This window comes from Cheilinus undulatus, linkage group 1 (assembly GCF_018320785.1).
Source record: "Cheilinus undulatus linkage group 1, ASM1832078v1, whole genome shotgun sequence".
In the NCBI taxonomy this organism is placed as follows: domain Eukaryota; kingdom Metazoa; phylum Chordata; class Actinopteri; order Labriformes; family Labridae; genus Cheilinus; species Cheilinus undulatus.
In genome coordinates, this window is record NC_054865.1 from 2228138 (window position 1) to 2250112 (window position 21975).

The 21975-nt window shown below is 39.1% G+C and overlaps 1 protein-coding gene across 2 annotated transcripts in view; it reads right to left on the reverse strand.

Annotated features, from left to right (window-relative positions):
- Positions 1-21158, reverse strand: part of cars1 (cysteinyl-tRNA synthetase 1) — a 32692-nt gene extending 11534 nt beyond the window's left edge. Inside the window, exons 1-12 of one of the 2 annotated variants that reach the window (XM_041793194.1) lie at positions 21072-21158; positions 15975-16205; positions 13569-13660; positions 12969-13057; positions 12197-12293; positions 10267-10365; positions 8936-9085; positions 5499-5639; positions 4476-4564; positions 4265-4386; positions 3032-3144; positions 65-193 (exon numbers count right to left, since the gene is read on the reverse strand). In XM_041793194.1, the coding sequence (XP_041649128.1) occupies positions 65-193; positions 3032-3144; positions 4265-4386; positions 4476-4564; positions 5499-5639; positions 8936-9085; positions 10267-10365; positions 12197-12293; positions 12969-13057; positions 13569-13660; positions 15975-16205; positions 21072-21093 (1374 nt within the window). In that variant the 5' untranslated portion in view covers positions 21094-21158. The remainder of the gene's footprint in view (positions 1-64; positions 194-3031; positions 3145-4264; positions 4387-4475; positions 4565-5498; positions 5640-8935; positions 9086-10266; positions 10366-12196; positions 12294-12968; positions 13058-13568; positions 13661-15974; positions 16206-21071) is intronic. The other variant, XM_041793203.1, reaches the window with a different exon arrangement.
- Positions 21159-21975: the final 817 nt, after the last annotated feature.

The window sequence follows — 21975 nt, forward strand, 5'->3', positions numbered from 1 at the left end:
TTGTGACTCTAAAAGCTTAAATTTAGGTAAATCAACTCTAAGACTGACTCTCTGGTTTTTGTACCTCAGACTGAGCCAGCTCGTTGTCGTGATGAGGAAATCGGAGATCAAACCCTCCACCGTGGATGTCCATAGACTCTCCCAGGATGGAGCCAGCCATGGCCGAACATTCAATGTGCCAACCAGGCCGTCCCTGTTAAAGCATTTAATTAAAAAAAAAGAAAAGTCCTCATTTTCATCTTTCTTCAATAAACTTCTCCACTGTCTACGTTTTCCGTATCTCAGTCTAATAATCCCATCTCACTCAACGCATCCAAGCTGCTAAGCTCCTCCCACACACTTTGTCCCTTAGTCAATTAGCAGGTGCATTTCTCCCTTATTATGCATAATTTCTGACTGAAGCTAAAACACTGGTTTTCAGTTGAGTATATACGCCTTTTATGAGGGGCTGTTTCTATTGAACAGAGGCTGAATCTCGATCTCCTCCCTAACCCTGAGCCCTTATGGACTGCCTGCTTCTGGAAAGTCACTGAGTGCAAGGGCTCAAAGTGGTAGAAACAGGAATGAGACAGCCCTTTGTTTTTGTTGACAGTCAGCATCCATCAGAGATAAAAACAAAGATAAAAACAAGCGTGCCTTACCTATAGACCTATTTTCTCACTGGATGAAGAATGTTATACTTAAAGGCTAAATACTTATTTTTTGTGACATCAACCCCTTTTGCACCCTCTTTTTTTTGGTTTACAATTTTGTTCTTTTCACTTCACTTTCATAGGGTTTGCTAGCGGGCTTCCATGGGAATACCTGTCATACGTCACAATGCTATAAACTATGGGTAATTCCCTCACGTCTGCAGATATGCCCACTCATGGAAAGGGTGAATGAAGGGCTCAAAGTCAGCGAGATATCCCTCACACACTTTACGAGAGTACAACAGCCCTAAGCCCTCACGGACTTGGCGGGAGCACGTTGCCAAGTCAGTGCTCCCATGTGTCTCTGCTCATCTGTCTTCAAATCTCAGTCTTGGTCTTTGGTCTTCAGACCAAAAAAGGATCTTTGGGATGGTCCTTAAGATGGCAGATCAGAAATAACTTCCAGTTTGACCAAAGACAGCGGACCCAGGACTGATAAATAAGCGACATGGGATCCACCGATGAAAAGGTCATGATTCTGTTAGATCTATTTTAAAAACACATACAATATATTGCCAAAAGTATTCACTCACCCATATAAATAATGTAAATCAGGTGTTCCAATCACTTCCATGTCCACAGATGAATAAAATCAAGCACCTAGGCATGCAGACTGTTTCTACAAACATTTGTGAAAGAATGGGTCACTCTCAGGAGCTCAGTGAATTCCAGCGTGGTACTGTGATAGGATGCCACCTATGCAACAAGTCCAGTGGTGAAATTTCCTCACTCCTAAATATTCCACAGTCAACTGTCAGTGGTATTACAACAAAGTGGAAGCCATTGGGAATGACAGCAACTCAGCCACCAAGTGGTAGGCCACGTAAAATGATGGAGCAGGGTCAGAGGATACTGAGGCGCATAGTGCGCAGAGGTTGCCAACTTTCTGCAGAGTCAACGCTACAGACCTCCAAACTTCATGTGGCCTTCAGATTAGCTCGAGAACAGTGCGTAGAGAGCTTCATGAATGGGTTTCTATGGCCGAGCAGCTGCATCCAAGCCATACGTCACCAAGTGCAATGCAACGCGTCGAATGCAGTGGTGTAAAGCACGCCGCCACTGGACTCTAGAGCAGTGGAGACGCCTTCTCTGGAGTGACCAATCGCGCTTCTCCATCTGGCAATCTGATGGATGAGTCTGGGTTTGGTGGTTGCCAGGAGAACGGTACTTCTCTGACTGCATTGTGCCAAGTGTAAAGTTTGGTGGAGGGGGGATTATGGTGTGGGGCTGTTTTTCAGGAGCTGGACTTGGCCCCTTAGTTCCAGTCAAAGGAACTCTGAATGCTTCAGCATACCAAGAAGATTTTGGAGGGAACAGTTTGGGGATGGCCCCTTCCTGTTCCACCATGACTGTGCACCAGTGCACAAAGCAAGGTCCATAAAGACATGGATAAGAGAGTTTGGTGTGGATGAACTTGACTGGCCTGCACAGAGTCCTGACCTCAACCCCATAGAACACCTTTGGGATGAATTAGAGCGGAGACTGAGACCAAGGCCCTCTCGCCCAACATCAGTGTGTGACCTCACAAATATGCTTCTGGAAGAATGGTCAAAAATTCCCATAAACACACTCCTAAACCTTGTGGAAAGCTTTCCCAGAAGAGTTGAAGCTGTTATAGCTGCAAAGGGTGGACCGACAACATATTAAACTCTATGGATTAAGAATGAGATGTTACTTAAGTTCATATGCGAGTCAAGGCAAGTGAGCAAATACTTTTGATAATATAGTGTATCTCATCCTGAAAACTCTTATTATTAAAACTTTCCATTAAAAATTGCATTTTCGTTTTCCTGATCTTACATCTGAACACATCATGACATTATATTTACATCTGGCTATTTCACTCAGCTGACCTAAAATACATCATAATATAACCGTCTGTTGGCTCATTGAGTGTGCTATTTAATATCCATTCTGCAGATGGATTAATATTTTTAGATACAGGACTGCTACAAAGTTTGGGAGCACTTTTCACTGCGACATGAGCAGATGAGGAGCAGTTAAAGCCAGTGCATGCTACTCCAAAAGTCTGAGGGTTTTTTCCTTTATTCCTGACAGTTAAAGACAGGCTACTTGCTGTGATTCAGACAAGAACAGAAACCCCTGCAAGTTTGAGTCCCTCGTCCACCTATGTGCTTATTTTCTCACAATAAACAAGTCCATGTGGCATGCTGTCCTGACATTAACTGTGATATTAAAGCACTATTATTACTAACAGTTTTAATGGTGATCACATCTGAATGGCATGACAACTGTAGAAATGTTATCATGTTATCATTTAAAACGGTAGCTGTTCATCCCTAACTGTGACACCACACAAACATTAAAAATGATTCTACCTTCCCCCACGGTGAGTCCCATGAAGGCTCTCCTGGTTTTGAAGCTTTCCACAGGGCAAAGTCATTGGGCGACTTCTTCTCACTTAATCTGTCAGCTGAGATGCTCAGATCACCTGCAGCAACAAACGAGGGACAGAGAGACTCTCGTTATTAACCAGGACTCAAAAAGTTGGAATAAAGAGAGAAACAAGGTAATCTAACATTTCTTAAGAGAAATGATCAGCCATGTTAAAGGCATTCAGGTGAAGATGTAAACAATGCTGACTCCAAGTGGTAGCATCAATAAAGACAACACTAACAGTGGCTGAGCACTACACCACTGTTAGTGGACTGTTTTATCTGTCCACAAATAAAACCTCTACTGATCAGAATCATTTACTACAGGGGTGTCAAAATCAATCACAGCATGGGCAGAAACTGAATTTAGGTCTAACCTGAGGGCCGAACAGGGTCGAGATTTAACTAAAAAACTGTCAGCCATGTTTTCACAGGTAATGTACAATTACAGGGAAAATTGAACAGTGAGATAAATAATTAAGATTTCTAAAAAAAAGTCAAAATGATTAAAGATCACAACATCGGTGTTAGTGTGTGTCCATGTCAAATAAAAAAAAAATGATTAAAGGCTCAAACTCTGAGATAAAAAGTCATCTTTACAAGTCCTAAAGGTCAAGATACAAGATTAAAAGTCAAAATAAGATTTTTAAAAGGCAAACATATGAGATAGAGTTACAATCATGAGTTTAAAGGTCAAGATGAGATGAAATACAAAATCAAAAGTTAAAAAAAAAGGTCAAAATAGAAGATAAAATTCAAAATTGTGACTCTAAAAGGTCAAAATATGAGATAAAATTCTAGATCAGGAGTTTTAAAGGTAAAAATATGGGACTAAAAGTCAAAGTTAGGAGTTTAAAAGGTCACAATATGATATAAAATGAAAAATTGTGAATCTAAAACAGACTAAGACTTAACAAGGATTTCTTTGTTAAATCTTCAAGGTTAAATTTACATTTTTATACTGGGGGAAATCTGCAGACCTCATCAGGTGAGCCGCTCCTAATTAAAAAATGAAATGATCTTGCAGGCCGGGTAAAACTGCACCGTGGGCCGCATTTGGCCCCTGGGCCTTGAGTTTGACACCCGTGATTTACTGTAATAAGATCAAATCTGCACATCAGGGTGAGGAGCGAGGAAAAGCTTGTTGTTCTGGTTGATATTCCGTAGAAAATGTACCTTCTCCTTCCTGTAAAGCTTTCTGATCTCCAACTGCCTCTGGCACCAGTTTGGCATACGAGTGACGCGGACTGGAATCAAACTTAGCGGTGTCAAAGTAGACAGAACCGTTTGATTCATACCTACAAACATCAGAAAAAAGTCATTAAATCTTTACTGGTATAGTGTTGATGTTTAACGTTGGCTGTAAACAGCTGAGTTTGATACTCACCCGTATCCGTTTGAGACGACCTTCCGCACAAACTCCACAATCTCTGGGACGTATTCACTGACACGAGTAAGAACGTCTGCAGGGAGAACCTGGAGAACACATAGTCAGTTTAGTCAAATAATCAGCAATATCTTAACCTCCAATAGCAACATCATGATACACACAGGTGTCCTAAACTGTTGCTAAAACAATGGCCTTGTTGGATTATCTAACAAGTTTTAAGAAAATTTTAAGACATCTACGATACATTCATTGATTTTTAAAGGGAAAATTCACACCGTGAGTGTGGTCACAGCACTCGTCAGCAGCAGAGTTTTATTGTTTAACCCCTTAAAGCCTGAAAACACAAATAATAGCCAGAAAATTCTCAGTTATTGGAACTGAAATGTTTAACTTTCTACTGAAATTTAAAAAAAAATCCAAATTTCCATATAATTTAACAAATATATTTTTAGTATCTCATTTGATATATTAGGTGTTTTTGGTAACTGATAATCCACTTGAGGGTTTTTTTTTTATCACTTATCAGATTCCACTTCATATCTCCCTAAATGACCAAAGAAACAACGGTGGTGGACGGCTCCTCTCTCTTCGCTGCAGGACAGAAAGATACAGAAGATCTTTCATACCATCAGCAATAAGACTTTATAATTCTACCAGAAACAGATGAGACTCCAGACAAATGAATTTTCCTTCGGGGATAAATAAAGTTGTTGTATTGTATTGTATTGTATTCAGAAGTTTTTTGAGTAATTTATTGAGCATATTGATTAGATAGAGGTATCATAAAAGTATGTATCAAATATGATACAACAGGCTTTAAGGGGTTAAAGCTGTGGAATCAATTCTACTATTTACTACTTTTATTGAACCTGACAAACAATTCAACAAAACACGGCTGTTTCTGACCAACACTGAAGACTTCATGATTTCACTGGCCTGCAACAATCTTTTTTTTTTTTTTTTTTTTTTTTTAAACCAACCAGCACCTTAAAGATCTTTCTTCTATTTCCTGACACTCACATTCAGAGCCTCCATGTCTTTGTGGTACTCTCCCTCCCAGTATTTGGGCAGAATAGAGAAGATTGAGTTTTCTGTGACTTGACTACCAAACTTTTTGTCCAGCCAATCAGCGAGCAGATCTTTGGAGCTCTCCAGCAGCATCTGGGAAGAAAGGCAGACAAGTTGTAAAGGCTGTATGATAATTTAAAAAAGTGGCACTGAGGTTTCTTTTCTAACCGTGATTCACAATTTTGTATGAAAACAAAGGAAATTATTCCAAATAAATGTGGTGAATTTCTATGGCTTGAATCTGTAAGTCTGAATTTTTCTCAGGCTCACACTACATAAGAAAAGCGTGAGTGAAAATCATTTTTTTAAATCATTGTGACAATTATACGATAATATTAAACCATCTGATATAGCTTTAACTTCAGCTAACTGTGGAATGTTTCTCATGAATCCATGATAAATCAAACATTTTTAGCCAACACATTTATAACAGTGAGTTTCATCCTGAGTTTTCTCTTCGGTGACTGAATCAAAATGGTGTGATTCTGTTGAGTAGCATGTGGGGTTTTTCAATACCGGTGCTAAATCGATACTTTTATAGAGAGCTTATACCTAAATGGTGCCTGAATCGATACTTTTAAGAGAACAAAAGGTGTGTTGACAGTCAGTGAGAGAACAAAAGCTGTCTGGGTATCATAGAAGATTAGCAGAAATTGCTTTACGAGATGCCAGTTGAACATGGGATAAGAGAAAGAAACCAGTGTAACTGAACACATAAATCACACATTTCAGGAGTTTCTTGCCCTCCTTTTGAGGTGGCAGGGTGTTAAAATATGTATCGATACCTAGGCATGGGTACCTTTTACATTTGAACTGGTATGGTGCTGATTCCCAGTACCTGTGAACCAGTACACAACAGTACCCATTATCAGTACTTTTGTGTGTGAATTAAATGCAATAATAAATGTTGTATGACCTCAAAACTTCTGAATTTTAGATATTTATTTCTCAATATCAAAACACTATCAAATATCAAATATATCAAAACAACATCGTACACCATTGTAATGTAACATCACAAGTGTTTTTACAAATTACTCCAACATGGAAAACCTAAACTACTATAACTACCCAATGGATTTTTTTATATTGCACAAATTAAAACCCAGCCCACTACCCCTATTCCTCTAATTTCCCCTCTTGGAAAAATGTGAGTTGGACAATAGAGTATGGAGTCAAAATAACTGAATGAATAAATAAAGATAGGAAAGGTATAAAATTTTACCAATTAAAGTTTTACAAATGAAAATAAACAAACTACTTCCTCTACCATGAACTACGTTTACAGCACATCTTCTTTCCTCACGCAGTTCTTTTCCCAACTTTCCCTGGTAAGAGCAGAGTCTGCTCCTCACTCATCAGTCAATCATGCAGCCGTCCATGCAGAAGCATAAACGTCACACACAGGGTCCGATAGGTTATAATTATAATAATAATAATACATTTTATTTGTAAAGCGCGTTTCACAAAACTCAAAAACAATGTACAATGCAGAAAACAATACAGACACTTATAAATGAACATTAAAAGTAGATAAAGCCAACATTATATTTGTATTCACTGCAAAAAATTAACAGAAAGTTAAAAATTGCTTCATTCTGCGATGAAAATAAGCAGTGAGGACAAGCCTGTGGCTCTGTCACTCCTTCAAAATCACTCTGGATCCATCCATCCTGACAGAGAGCTTCATACGGCACCAGCTGTGCCAAGTTGGAGAGATGGAGAGCAACTTTTAGGACGCACTCACACTAGGCAGTCTGTACCGTGCCTTAATTTAGTGTCTGTTAGGTGACTGAGCGAACAAAAGTATCTCTTCATCTACTACATTTCCACGGTTGATATCCACATGATAAACAGGCAAATCACTGTGTTTAAGGTGAGGATTCGATACAAGAGCGAGAGGGGAGGGAGGCGAACGAGCAGGAAACAGAGGGAGTCGATCTGAATCATCAATCATCACACTGCTTCCTCAGATTAGAAATTTGCCGAGGTAAACCTTGAACACAGATAATGCAACGTAACCTGCATCGTATCTTGAAAAGTGGAGCGCTACCTTCGATCTCTTCCTATCAGCCACGCTTGTTTTGTTGATTCAGTTCGCTGCTACATACGTCATTACTCTGGTGTGTGCAATGCTGCGTTTGCGAAAATTGACTACTCTTCCACCCTCTTGCAGTCACAAGGATATGTTTAGGTACCAAAACATGGTACTGTTTGATTTTACGTGAACTGGTACTACAAAGTACGGACAGAATTCGGCCAAAGTACAACATAGATATCAATAGGGATGGGTACCGATAAATCTACCGAATTCGGTACCCATCCCTATTGATATCTATGTTGTACTTTGGCCTGGTAGGTATCGAATGTGCTGGTACCGGTACCATGTTGGTACAGGATTTCTGCACTCATTCCTTGTAGTGAGCGTAAAATAGCCATATGTTGGACAAAAAGTGTCAGATGTGATTTAAAAAATATTTTTTCTTTTCTACTGTGATAAATTCAGACTCTTGCGATGTGTTTAACAGCCCTTATTTTTCTAACTCAGGACTGTGATTTTTTTTGTGCAGCCCAAATCACCATTAAGCTTTTTAAAAGAGCCTCCAAAGTAGAGAGACACAGGAGTGGTTTTTCACAACTAATCCTGTCCTGTCCCAGTCCAAGCAGAATGACTGCCGGTCCTTCACGCATTCATGTCCTCCCCCCCACCCCCCAAATTGTTTAGCTTCACATTCTCCATAGTGTGTTGGTCGCCTCAGTAACACACTAAGGATTACAGTTTCACTCCAGTGCTGGGGTCTGAGGGAAACCCTGGGACATGTGAAGTATCAAACACTGATTTACCAGGAATCTGTTGAATATTTAGGGAACAATCTGTGGTGGGGAGCGAGTCTTGTAGGGTCAACCATTAGCGAAGACATACACAGAACTGGAGTTATAAAATCTAATGTAACTAGAATCAATGTAAAAGGAAAGGCCGGAGTTATTATTAAATAAAAAAACATCGAAATGAATCAAATGACTGAAATCAAATGAAGCTCAGGCTGTTGCTAAAATTGATTTGGAAGCCTATTTTTCAGACGGACATTTTGAAAAAGGGATGGTTTGAAGATGTTGTTAGTGTAGGGCATGGATGCATGGATTAAAGTGCAGTCACCTGGTACCTGAATGCCCAAATCCGATGATTATGCTGAATGTAATCAGGTGTTTTTATACATGATGAACTTCTTTGGACAGTTGCTCAGAAAACATTTTTTCGAACAAAGTAATCCTTCAATCTACATCTAAAAAATAACAGCACACAGATAAACGGATCCATCCGTCTTATCAAAGAGGAGGTACTGCTTTAAAACTTTGCTGAATAGAGAACATTGTCTATGTAGTCTCACCTGGGCCAGAGGTTGAACCAACTCATCTGCTGCTTTTCCATTCATCGCTGCCTGCAGAGGCTGCAGAGCGGCTGAAACAGCAGCGTCCAGCCGCTCCATCATCTGCTTCTTATCTGGGTCTGTGGTCGATGCCAAGCTGGCCTGGAATGGCTGAAAAACAAATAACCAGTCAGGTAGATTTCAGGTACTGTGACGTATCTGAGAAATGGTGCTAACAAGCTTTCTCTCCATCAGGAGGCGTTAAGTTCACATTTTTGCTGTCAGCTTGATGGCACAGATCAGTGTTTGACTAATGAGACCAAAGCTGTTGTTGACCAATCTCTGCATGTGGCAGTAGAGTTTGATACTTAATGTTGTTCAAGTAAATAAAACAGGTGTGGTGGGATTTATGCTTAGTTCCAGAATTCATTTAATGAGACACAACATTTTTGTTTTCATTTAAAGAATTTTGCATTCCCAATCAAGGTCAATAGTTCAGTGCCTACATTTTGTGTCTGCTAAGTATTTAACAGATTTTTAATCGACATACTGCTCTCTCATTTCTGCTGCCTTTTTGTTTTTTACATTTTCCTATATCTGTGTCTAATCCTGACACAGCTTTAGCAGACAGCTATTAAAAAACAGCCTGGCTCTGCTCGAGGGTTTGATCTTATTAAAGGCCACTGACCGGTTAATTAAAGTGTGAGTCAACTCCCAGCTCAGAGCTAACACCACCCACCTCAGACTTTTGAAAAAAATGCACAAAAAGTGGGCAGTTTGGTACTGAGAGGAGGGAGGGGAAAAGGACGGGGTTTTCCAGATGAGGTGGGAGTGACAGTGACTCCCCTTGCCAGAAAGTGACACAGATTCCCGCAGCACTGCTGCCTCAGAGCGATCTTTAGAGGTGGAGGATTTTCCCCTCCAGAGTCCCCTGAAGCAGGCTGTAGAGTGGCGGTCCTGAACACTACCTGTTTGCACTGTTTGCTCCAGCACCAGCGTTACTAAAGCCAGACCTCTCAGAGCCGAGGCAGAGCAGGAGAGGATGGGAGTGGTCTCTGAATGGTAAAGTCAATTAGAGGCGGTAACGTTCTACTTTTTATATAAAGTTTAGGATGCTACGTCACATAAGCTCTGCCTTTTAGAAAAGGTTTTTCAATGCAGATGTCCGTTTGAGCTAATGAAAAGCCATAAAATGCAGATTTTTATCAGTTTGGTGCAAATGTCAGCAATAACACCAGCATTGATGTGTTTTATCATAGTTCAGTCAGATAATTCAGAGTACAGCTGAAAAAATGTTGAAGTGCTCACTACCTCTTTAATGTTACAAAGTTTATCTGAGAGTTTGTTCTCACCCCTCTGGCACTCAGGACGTCCTGCAGGATCTGAGCAGGCTGTGGTTTCTTCTCCTTGTACTGATCCAGGAGGAAGTTCTGCCGTGCTCTCTTTATGATCTGAAAGAAACACAAACATGAAGCCTCAACCTTCCCCAGAGAAACTTTAAGATGCTCGTTATTCTAACAAAATTTCTATGAATAATTCAAATTTCAAACAATACAGAACTATTAACCAATCGCAAGAAACCCTCCAGGTTTCCTGTCCTTCCATTTTTAAGATAAGAACCACTGAATTAATGAATTACATGCTGTGAAATCCAGGTGGAGGTGGAATTACAAATATGTCATATTGCTGCTTTAATGTTTTATTTTATCTTGGGTGCAAGAAAACTGGGTCAGTCCTTTTATTAAATTCAAAAGGAATAAATCCATTTACATATAAAAGGGGACATATTAAGCAAAAATCCCTTTTTCAGGCTTTTCTAACAAAAAAACGTGCCCCTGCCCTGTCCTCAATCCCCTCAAAGATCAGAAAAATCACCCCCCCCCATTTACAGCTACTGACGTAAATGATCAGCTGGGCTGATCGGGTCGGGGCTGATTAAAAATGCTTAGTATCAGCCCCGATTCGATACATGTGATCGGGATCGGGACATCCCTGACAATTAGTGTAAGTGACCTCCCTGGTTAACACTGCAAGTTAACCACCATGCTCTGCAAGTAGTATAAACCAGTAAGGCCACTTTTAACAGCTTTTCTCCTTCATCATGTGAATTTCATCCATGAAACCAAAACAATGGTTTACTGTTTAGTAAATTCACTTTATAAACAGCTTTTGTTGTTGAACAGGGTCCTTAATTCAGAGCAGGAGTGTCAAACGCAAGGCCCGAGGTCCAAATCCAGCCCATGGAACTGTTAAATCCGGCCCCAAGATTCTATCATATTTCTGGCCCATTAGTATGAGGTCCTCAAGTATAAAAATGTAAACTTATCCTTGATGATTTAAGATATCCTTGTTGAGTCATACAATCTACAAAAGTAAGGAGTAAAAATAACTAGATAAAAAGTCAGGAATGTGGGAAAAGAAATGTATCTGTGTTTTAATATTTTCGATTTAGCATCTCACAATTAGGCCTCAAACTTGGGATTTTGACTTGTTATTTCCTACTTTGAGCATTTCATCTCATAATTTCAACTTCTTGTATTATATTTTGAGCTTTTAGATTCATAATTTTAAATTTTAGGTCATATTGTAACCTTTTAAACTAATTATTTTGTATTTTATTTCACAACTTCAACTCCTAACTTTATAAACTCACAATTTAAAAATTTAAATCAAATTATGATTTTTAATTTCATGATTATAAATTTTACTTCATATTTTGAACTTTTGAAGTCACGATTTTCACTTTCTTTCTAATATATTTGCCTTTAAAAAACATTATTTTTCAATTCTATGTTTTGACCTTTTTGAACTTGTAAATTTACTTTTCTTAGATTTTGGGCCTTTAAACTTATCTTTAACTTTTTTAATTTGAAATTATTTAACATCAGTGCTAAGTGTTGTTTTATATATATATCATTACTGGTGAAACGAGGTTGACAGTTTATGGTTAAAATGGTGACCCTGTTAGGCCCTCAGGTTAGACCTGAATCCAGAATCCGGCCCCTGCTGTGATTGAGTTTGACACCCCTGATTTAGAACAAGCAGCGAGTAGTAGAGGGAGAGCCCCCTGGTGGTGGGAATAATACACTGTTGGTTAAGGATGAACCTTGCATCTTTGGGGTAACAAAACAATTAAAGAGATGCAGTTAAAACAAACTAGTCTATAAGTAGGGCTTTATGTGAACTTTAAATACAAACTGTCAGATTTATTAAAAAAAGCAACAAACAGAAGAAAAACAGTGTAGTAACTGAGGCAAAAGCCTGTGTAACCATCAGTCTTACTTTGTCATCTATGTCTGTGATGTTCATGCAGTACAGGACGTCATACTTGAAGTAATCCCTCAGTATCCTCCGCAGAATGTCAAAAGATATATAAGACCTGAAACAAGAGACAGATTATTATCTAAAATGCCCTCTGTTAGAACAGAAACACATGAGTTAGAGCAGGGGTGTCCAAACTGTGGCCTGCAGGCAAACTGCAGCCCACAGCTCATTTATCATTGTCACTAAAATTAAATATGATCCACATTAGAATATGAATCTTGTGCCTCTTGTTGTACTTCTTACTGGTGACACTAGGTGGTGCTGCTGTGTTAAAGTTTGACAAGAATTCACTCATGTTTTTCATGACTAAATGGAGACAACACAAATAACAGACACACAGTATGACAACAACAACTATGATATCTGGATTCATAACGCCCTGATGGCTCAGGACTAAAGGATTACAGCAGCAGAAAGCAGCATGAATGGCACAAATTTTCTCCTCTATCTCAAGGTCAGATTTCCAAATCATATCCCTGCGATCATCTTCACACACCAATAAAGTGTGTCAGCTTCCAATTTGCTCTTGTTTTGTGTCTGAATGTGGAGATGAGCCGTCAGTATCTCTTCTCTGGAGTGTCTGTCGTCATTAGGTTTGTTTTACTCACTCATCGTTTTATTTTTCTGTATGTGGCCCTCAGTGAAAATGTTTGGACACCCCTGAGTTGGGGGTAAAGGTAGGACCACAGCGATAAATTTGGCATATTGATGGCTAAAATTCCACATTTACCTGGCGTGTCCCATGTGAGAGGCATCGTACACTGTTGGCCCACAGCAGTACCATGTGACTTTGTTCCCTTTCTGAGGAATGAACGGCTCCTGAAACACAAAAATAATCCCGTCAACAAGCTGTTTGACAGAGATGACAAAAATAAACTTTTTGGTTATAAATATTATTGAGACAGTTAGCTTCAGTCACAGAAATCTGTGATTAACTGAGATATTAAGGTTAGAAACACAAATCTGAGATTCATCCTGTTTAATGGAATGTGAGCATAATCTAGTAACAAAGGCATTGTTAAAAAAAAACAAGAAACTTTTAACCAATGCGCACTGCATTTCAAAACCACAGAAATCAGAAAGGAATCAAACAGAAAAAAGGACTCAAAATGGAAAATGTCCAAACACAACCCTGCAGGGGAACGGCTGAAATCCTTAAGTTTTCTTTGCCATCTTTATGATCATGAGGCTTGGATGTTAAATGCTAAAGAATTTAAAACATAATTTAGGGTAAAACTATGATGCTTATTTATACAAGTGTTTGTTTCCAGGTAAATTTAAGGAGACTGCTTTCCATAAAAGACTGATGAGGTTGGGATATTCTCCTCACCTTGGCTCTGGTCAGGCTGTTGTAAAGTCGAAGTTGGGGAACTTCTGTTCCTGCTGGAGGAGACCAGGGGGGCTGGACCCGCTTCCCTTTCACTGACATTGAAAAAAAAGAGAGAAAATGTCAGAAAAGGTAAAGAAACTAAATATTTCTACACATGGATTATAAGTTTTGACAGTTTTTTAGTCACTCAAAAATTAAAAGCCACAAAGTGTTTGTTATCAAATATCTGATTACGGTGAAAGTTACAACTTTAAAACAGATAATGCAACAATTTTCACCTGAGTAAACAGCAGATTAGGGACCAGAGAACTGCACAGAACTTTAATGAATAATTATTTAATGTTTAGGCATGAAGAATTCATCGTTTCTGTGATCTATGAGATCAAATACTGATAAATGACTCTACTATTTCCCAGGAGACAATCCGACTGAAAAAAGGATAAAAATCTATCCAACTTAGAATTATTACAAATAAAAAGCTAAAGAAAAATATGACACGTTTGAAAAGTAGACTTAAGGTTTACAAGATAGCCGAAAACGATGAACGGAAGCAGCTGCAGATTATTTTTTGACTGTTAAATATTTCTGCTCCGCCTCTTTGAACCCTAGCTTCCAGTAGATTTTTGATAAGTAACCATACTCCTTGTTTCCAGAGAAAATGTTTGTGATTGGTTTAAATTCGAATGAGTCAGTCCATGAGAAGGGGGCTCTGCCTTGGTAGCTCATGGTAAACTGCAGGTGTAAACTTAAAGACATTTTTCACTCTGACTTCATCCAGACTTTCCTCTCAGCACTTGAAGAAAATGTCCCCAGGAGGATGAGCCTTTACCTCGTGGTTAATTCGCACCCATTCATTTTGATTGGCAGTGATTTCACAGCACACAGCATGTCAACACCTTACAATAAGCTAAGAGGCTAGTGCTGCCTCTTTAACAGCTTTTCACCCTCATTTAGTCATAAACATACTTTTAAAGGAAAATGTGATGTTCTGGTCAGTAGACAAAGCTGGTGGGGCTTGAACAAAATCAAAAATGCATGATATTGACGGCATGAAAATCTGATATTTCAGTTATAAAAATCTGTCTATAACGGCTTTATGAAAAAATAAGTTTTTGGAGTTTTAGTCTGAATCAACAGACCTACATTAGCTGAAGTCTTCTTTATTCATCATCATTACTTACACTTCAAAGTCTGCTTTAAGGACTGGAATTTGTTAATTTTTTCAGATTTAAATTTTAAATAGTGTGTTTTACAGAAAGAAGTTTTAAGACTGAGCTACATTTAAATATTGGTACTGATACTGGCCAAAATACCGGCATATGAGATGCTGGCTAAATATTCTGCATCCCTGACCAAATTGAAAAAATCACTTCAGCAACAGACACAATGAAAGCCATATTTTAATTCAACAATGAACTGCTGCAGCTAATACCAGCTGATAGGGGCATGTTTATGGTGTCAGTGCCAAAAGCCAACCTCTGGTGTTGAAAATTAAAGTTAATGCTCAAGTGCAAAAAAACCTGCAGTCCCTCTGATGTCCACTAGAGGCTGTCTGCAGAAGCAACAGGGGTCCCATTCACTCTCAAATTAAAATGTCCATTTTTACAGCAGATTTAAACATGTTCACACTCTGGTTCCGTAATCCATTTTAGCCAGAATAGTTCATGTCTCTACGGAGACACATAAGCGGGGGATTCATTATTTAATACCAACGTCTGTTTAGATTTGGAGAAGATCTCCAGTTTTGCATAATTTGAGGCATGTCTGATATATGACTTAAAGCCAGGATGTTGAAGCTGTTTGTCGGGAGGCTTAAGACCCACCTCAGCTCAACGTCTTTGTTTGCTCCTGTGTTGGTCTGAAGTTTGAGACACAATATGACATGGGTTGCACTCAAAAGCCCACCGTGGACGAAGGACTAGGTTGGCTTGTTTCACATTTGGTGGGTTTGTAGATACTCCAGGTACACAAACATACATGCAAACAGTCGAAAGTGTTTCTCCTGATATGTCTGCTTAAAACACTGGGATTTTCCTTTAGTGAAGATTCTTGTTGAAACAATAAAGCATGCAAACACCCAACTATGAGGTCATGTCATACATTCAGTCTGTTTCTAACATGTGCTGTGCAGCACGAGGTAAATTAGCTCTAATATCTCTCTCTGTGTTCTTATGTGTTTTAAAAGCCGTGTCAACATCAGCGTGGTTTGTTCCAGCTGCTGTCATGATATTTACTCAGGGATAAGTTAACTCTCCTCAGCGCTCTGCTTCAAACACACTGGCTATCACAGCTAACACCGTTCATTTCTGCAGACAGGTTGTGAGTTCATGCGGTGAGTGTTTACAGAGGGGTAGGTTGGAGCCGTTTTCACACAGCTGTGAGCCCACATCGAGCCTGTCTACTCACTGCTGCTGTCAGGGAAGAGAAGGTCCAGCTGCAGGGCTGCTATGTGTCTGTACCAGCGCAGAGCGTGGACGTGTTGCGGGTCTGGGGGCCTGCGGAGGAGCTTAAAGACTTTCTGGTCGGCCTGGGAGGGGGTGAACCCTGCCAGGTAGCTGCGTGTGATTAGGTAGTCATTCAGGGCCGCCGCCAGCGCGGCCTCCTCATCTATCTGAAGTAAGAAGCCAAACTCAAAGGCTGCAGAAACAACAAGACAACAAGAGGGCAAATATTCGCAGAGAATCACGGACAACAGCTTGAGAAAACACCAACTACAGCACCACACATTAACCCGGGACTGGACTGAAAATAACCAGGAAGATTACTGGCTTACGGTCACAGAAAACACCTGCTGTAGACAACAGAAAATCAGCAAACCGAGCTCAAGTCATGCAACCTACATTTAACAAAACACGTTATGAGACACAACACTTCCATGTTAGAACAAAACACACTTTTCTGTTAAAAACCTGTAAGAAATAAAATAATCAATCTCTGTTATCTCAATAGTTGACAGTCTCAAAAGGACCAAAACTGAAAACTACCTAACTTGCACAAAAACACTGACATATTTCTGTTTCTTCTGAACAACATGCATGAGCGTGGCTACAGTTTTAAATAGGCAAGGAAGGCAATTCTATTTCTGTAGCACATTAGCAACGAGGCAACTCAAAGCTCCTTTCAATCAAGAATATCTCATATTTGTGGATGTATAATATTTTTAGAATAATATGGATATTGGCTGATAATAGCTGAAAAAGTGAATTACTCATAACAGCAGATATAAACATTTCTGCTAATAATTACAGCTAATTTATTGATCCTAAATACTGGCAGAAATATACCAATAAGAGTGTGCAGTTTTTAAAATGCATGAATGAATAAAATCTTTTGCACAGTCCAGATGCTGAATGTCCAACATGTCTGAAAACAGATCTGAGGGAAACGTCCCACGGTTTCACAGAGTCAACACGGTGTGTGACTGTGACACTGGAGGCACAGGGATTGATTAAAATGTCTGTTCACACAAAATCACAGAACATTCAACTGAAGAATTCTGAGGTCACTTCAAATGCCACGAAACAGCAGTCTCATCTAACTATACCTGATCGTCTGTGTGCAGAAAATTTCATCTGACACTGAACCAGTGGCAGAGAGGACCAGTATCTAAAATTACAGAAATAATCAATAATCTAATAATGTTTTGGTAGTTTTACTCATGCTTACTGGTCAAATAGAGGCATCAACATAAAGATCCATCTTTTTCTTTAAGAAGTATATTCAAACTTACTTGCGAAAAAACTCTAACCTGATATTCCACATGGATTTATTTCACACATCCATCTGGAAAACCACTGATAGCCAGGAAAGGCCAATCAGAGCAACAAAACACATGACATAGCTGTGCCCAAGGTGCACATGCACAGCTACCGAGGAATAAACTCCATAGGGAACAGCATAACGTGAACCATGGCGACTAGACATGTCGGTACTCGACTTTTGTCATTTTTGAAAAGAAAACAACTCCCTGCTGTTCTTTGTTCTTCTTTTAACGAAGAAATGTCATCAAGTTCTGATAAAACTGGCACTTTAGCAGCATCCACGCTAATCTCTTCCGTCATAGTTGCTCTGCCCTCTTGTTGCTGCTTGCTTACGTCACAACTCTGCCACGCCTGTCAAAGTACTGCCCCTCGTCGCTGATTGGTCCAGTCACTTTCTAACTGGGCCCAAACGGTTCAGACAGGAGCTTTGCAAGACGGATTCACCAGTTAGAAACACGGAAACGGACATATCCATCTGCTTTGCAAGGTTAAAAAAACTCCTCCCTATATTTAAAACAACACAAAAATAGCATTCCTAAAACGTTATGACCAATCATTCTAATTCTTGAATGGAATAATATCAGAAGTTGTAAGAGAACAGCCTCACCAGCCATTTCAGACTGTCTTGTGCATTTAAGAGAAAATGTTATTGGAGGAGTTTTCCACCGAAGGAAGTACTGAAGAAAACCATCAGCACTGGTTTCAACTGAACCATTAGTGTCTGTCCTGATCTTTAATCAGCCAACAACAGTGAATCAAAATCACCCAAACTACTGACAATTGATCAGACACTGACAACAAAACAAACACCTTCTTACCAAACAACACACTATTTAGAAAAACGAGGATGTTGATATAATACAGAAGTTTCTCAACATACACTGCCTGACAAAAAAAAAAAAAAAAAAAAAAAAAAGTCACCACCTGAATTTAACGAAGCAAACAGGTAAGAGCCCCCCATTGGAAAATTATGACATGGATAATTATGTTTCAGCTGAGAAGAAGTTATTTAACCCTCACTGATGCAGTGAGTAGCTTCTCATTTCTTAAACAACCAGGTCAGACACATCGTGTGGTCGTGGAAAAGATGCTCAACTGTTTCAGAAGGGTCAGATTATTGGCATCAAGCAAAGAAAACATCTAAGGAGATTGTTGAAACAAAAACTGGGTTAAGAACTGTCCAACACATGATTAAAAACTGGGAGGATGGTGGGGAACCACCATCTTCCAGGAAGAAATGTGGTCGAAATAAAATCTTGAATGATCGTGATCGAAAATCACTGAAACGTTTGGTGAAATCTAATCATAATAAAACAACAGTAGAAGTCACGGCTGTGTTCAATAGTTAAAGCAAAAGCATTTCCACGTGCAAAGGGACTAACAGCCATGTAGCCTTAAGAAAACCACTCATCAGTGAGGCTAATCAGAAAAAAAGGCTTCAGCTTGCTAGGGAGTATAAAAATTGGACTCTGGAGCGATGGAAGAAGGTCATGTGGTCTGATGAGTCCAGATTGACCCTGCTCCAGAGTAATGGGTGCATCAGGGTAAGAAGAGAGGCAGATGAAGCGATGCTCCCATCATGCCTAGTGTCTGCAGTGCAAGCCTGTGGGGGCGGGGCTATGATCTGGGGTTGCTGCAGTTGGTCAGGTCTAGGCTCAGCAACGTTATGAGCCCAAAGAATAAGGTCAGACTACCTGAATATACTGAAGGACCAGGTTATCCCATCAATGGATTTTTCTTCCCTGATGGCATGGGCGTATTCCACGATGACAATGCCAGGATTCATCGGGCTCAAATTGTGAAAGGGTGGTCCAGCGAGCATGAGACATCATTTTCAGTCCAGACCTTAACCCCACTGGGGATCTTTGCAGTGCTGGAGAGGACTTTGCACAGCGGTCCGACTTTCCCATCATCAATACAAGATCTTGGTGAATAATTAATGCAACTCTGGATGGAAATAAATGTTATAAAATTAAAGAAGCTTATTGAAATGATGCCTCAGTGAACGCTTGCCGTAATCAAAGCTAAGGGCGGTCCAACGAAATATTAGAGTGTATGATGTTTTTTTTGACTGGCAGTGTATATGCAAAATAATCAAATAACAGGGTGAAATGGACTTTAATGACATCCACACACTCACAGCGTTGTTTCATACTGAAAAATATTCAAATAAAAGACTGAAAGTAAAACCTAGTCAAAATGAAACCAGCTCAAACAAGAACAAATGTCACCCGAAGTGTTAACAGTGAGGATGCAGCACAAAATGTGAAATAAGGATAAATGTGCTTTGTTTTGTGGATATTTAAAAATATTAAATAAAAATAAGAGTAAAATGGAGCTGAGCAAAAATGTTCCTGAGCTGGATTCATGAAGAAGAAAATCTCTGGGCTTAAGTGTAAAAGAATCAAACATCATGTGACACGAACACAAAACCAGACTTATATTCAGCTCTTTAGCAATAATCCGTATTATTGAGGGCTGTCCATATTTTTAGCTAGAGTTTTAAAATTGAACAGTCTCTTATTTCAATTATTGACAGTATCAAAATGTCATAATGACATATTCAGCCAGATTTTTCACCCTGAGCCCTGCAAGGGAAGAAGAAAGAACGCAAAGCTGAAACTGTGTAGATGTTTATACATGCAATTTAGGCGTTTCCTTTTCTTTTGTGGCGATATTTTTAAAAGCCTTGCAACAGAGTGATATGCATATAATCCCCCTCTCTCAGCCCTAACACTACCATCATTAAAAAAATGCAAAGAAAAACATTTGAGGAATTTTAAAATTACAACACTGACATAATCCATTCCAACAGAAATAAGACCTTAATGAAGACAAAGGACAGAAAGTGAAACCGTCAAAGTAACACTACATGATGTGAGACTCCACCAAGTTGGTGTGTATTCAACTTTAAAAACTAGTAGACTGATGACATCAAGACTTTATTTAAATTATAGAATATAAAGGGCAAAAAAACAAAACTATAATTATCTTTTATTTTATGGAAACATGGTAAAGACGTTTACAAATATCCTTAAACATTTCAATTTCATATGATGCAAATAAACTGTAAACTCTAAATTTGCCTTTGTATTTTTTATGCAACGTGCTATCTTTGTATGTATTTTACTGCCTTTAATGCGGACTCTGATAAGTTAATTTAATAAGCACTGAATAATTTTAGCCCATAATGTCTCCTTCGGTGAAGACAGTGTCATTCATATTCAAAAATACGGTTACCGGTAAACTTTCTCCACTGACCTGCTGACATATCCCGTTAAATAACCTTTGAGTTTAAATGTCCAGATTTATGTTTGAAGGAGGTTTGACCTGTCGGACACTCTCTGGTGTAGCCGTTCAAACAGTGACCGTGTTCAGTGATGACTTTCAGCTGAATACGCCGGTGGTTGTCGTAGTTACGAAAGATGTTGAGGACGAAAAGTGTCCCATTAAATGCATCTTGTTTAAATTTGTATTGACGGTGCATCTAATGAGTATTTATGACAGTGTTGTAAAAAAAAAAACAATTAAACCATCTGGGACACTTTAACACGGTCACTATTAAAACCATTACACCGGTTACCTTCAGCTAAGGCTCGTCTGTCTGCAGCCCCGGATAGCTAACGGAGCTAATGCTAGCTAATTAGTTTTAACATGTCGCCTCGTCACAGTAAATATGCTGTCATGGCTTTACCACTACTTTTCAAATAACACGTCCTGAAGGTGGAAATCAAACACTTACCTGGCTCTCCTGAGGTCGACATTACCACAGTGCTGGATGGTTAGGATGCTGATGCAACAATAACGTGTCCGGAAGAAGAACTCGTGCACAAACCTGCATTCAAGTGGCCCCTCAACAATCGGAAAAATGAGCTTCAGGCGGGGAGAATTTCTCCTGAAGGTGTAATGAAGCTAGAAAAGAAGGCTATGATTATGTAAAATAAACATTCGTTACGACTTTATTATTACCGTAAAATTACGAATTTGATCACATAAATATGGGCTCAGAAAGGACCCGATGTATGACATAAATATCGGCTATTCCATCGTAATTTTTGTATATTTTAACTTTAATCTTGCCAATAAAAAAGATAAAAACATAAATTCACCAGAGTAAATGCAGGAGATGGCAGTCCCTGATTTGCAAGACAAATCTAAATCAACTACTTATTCATCCCATTATCTCGGGGGAACATCACTGGTTTCTGTGATAACGAATCAAATTCAGTGTTTAAAAATAACCTCAATTTCAAAAATGTTGGGTCGTTATGTAAAATGTAATTAAAAACAGAAATTAATGATTGCCAGATCTCATAAACCTATATTTTACTCACGATAGAACATAAACAACATGTTAAACTGGAACATTTTTCCATTTCAGGAAAAATATTATCTCGTGTTGAATTTGATGGCAACAATACATCACAGAAAAGTAGTGACAGGGCAACAAAAGGCTGGAAAAGTAAGTGGTACTGATTAAAAACAGTTGGAGGAAAATTTTCCAACAAATTAGTTGAATCAGCAAGAGGTCAGTAACAAGCCTGGGTATTTAAGAAGTATTCGGGGAGGCAGAGTCTCAGAAGTGAATATGAGCAGAGGTTTATTCTGTGTCTAAAACATTTGAAAAACTTTCAGAAAAATGTTCC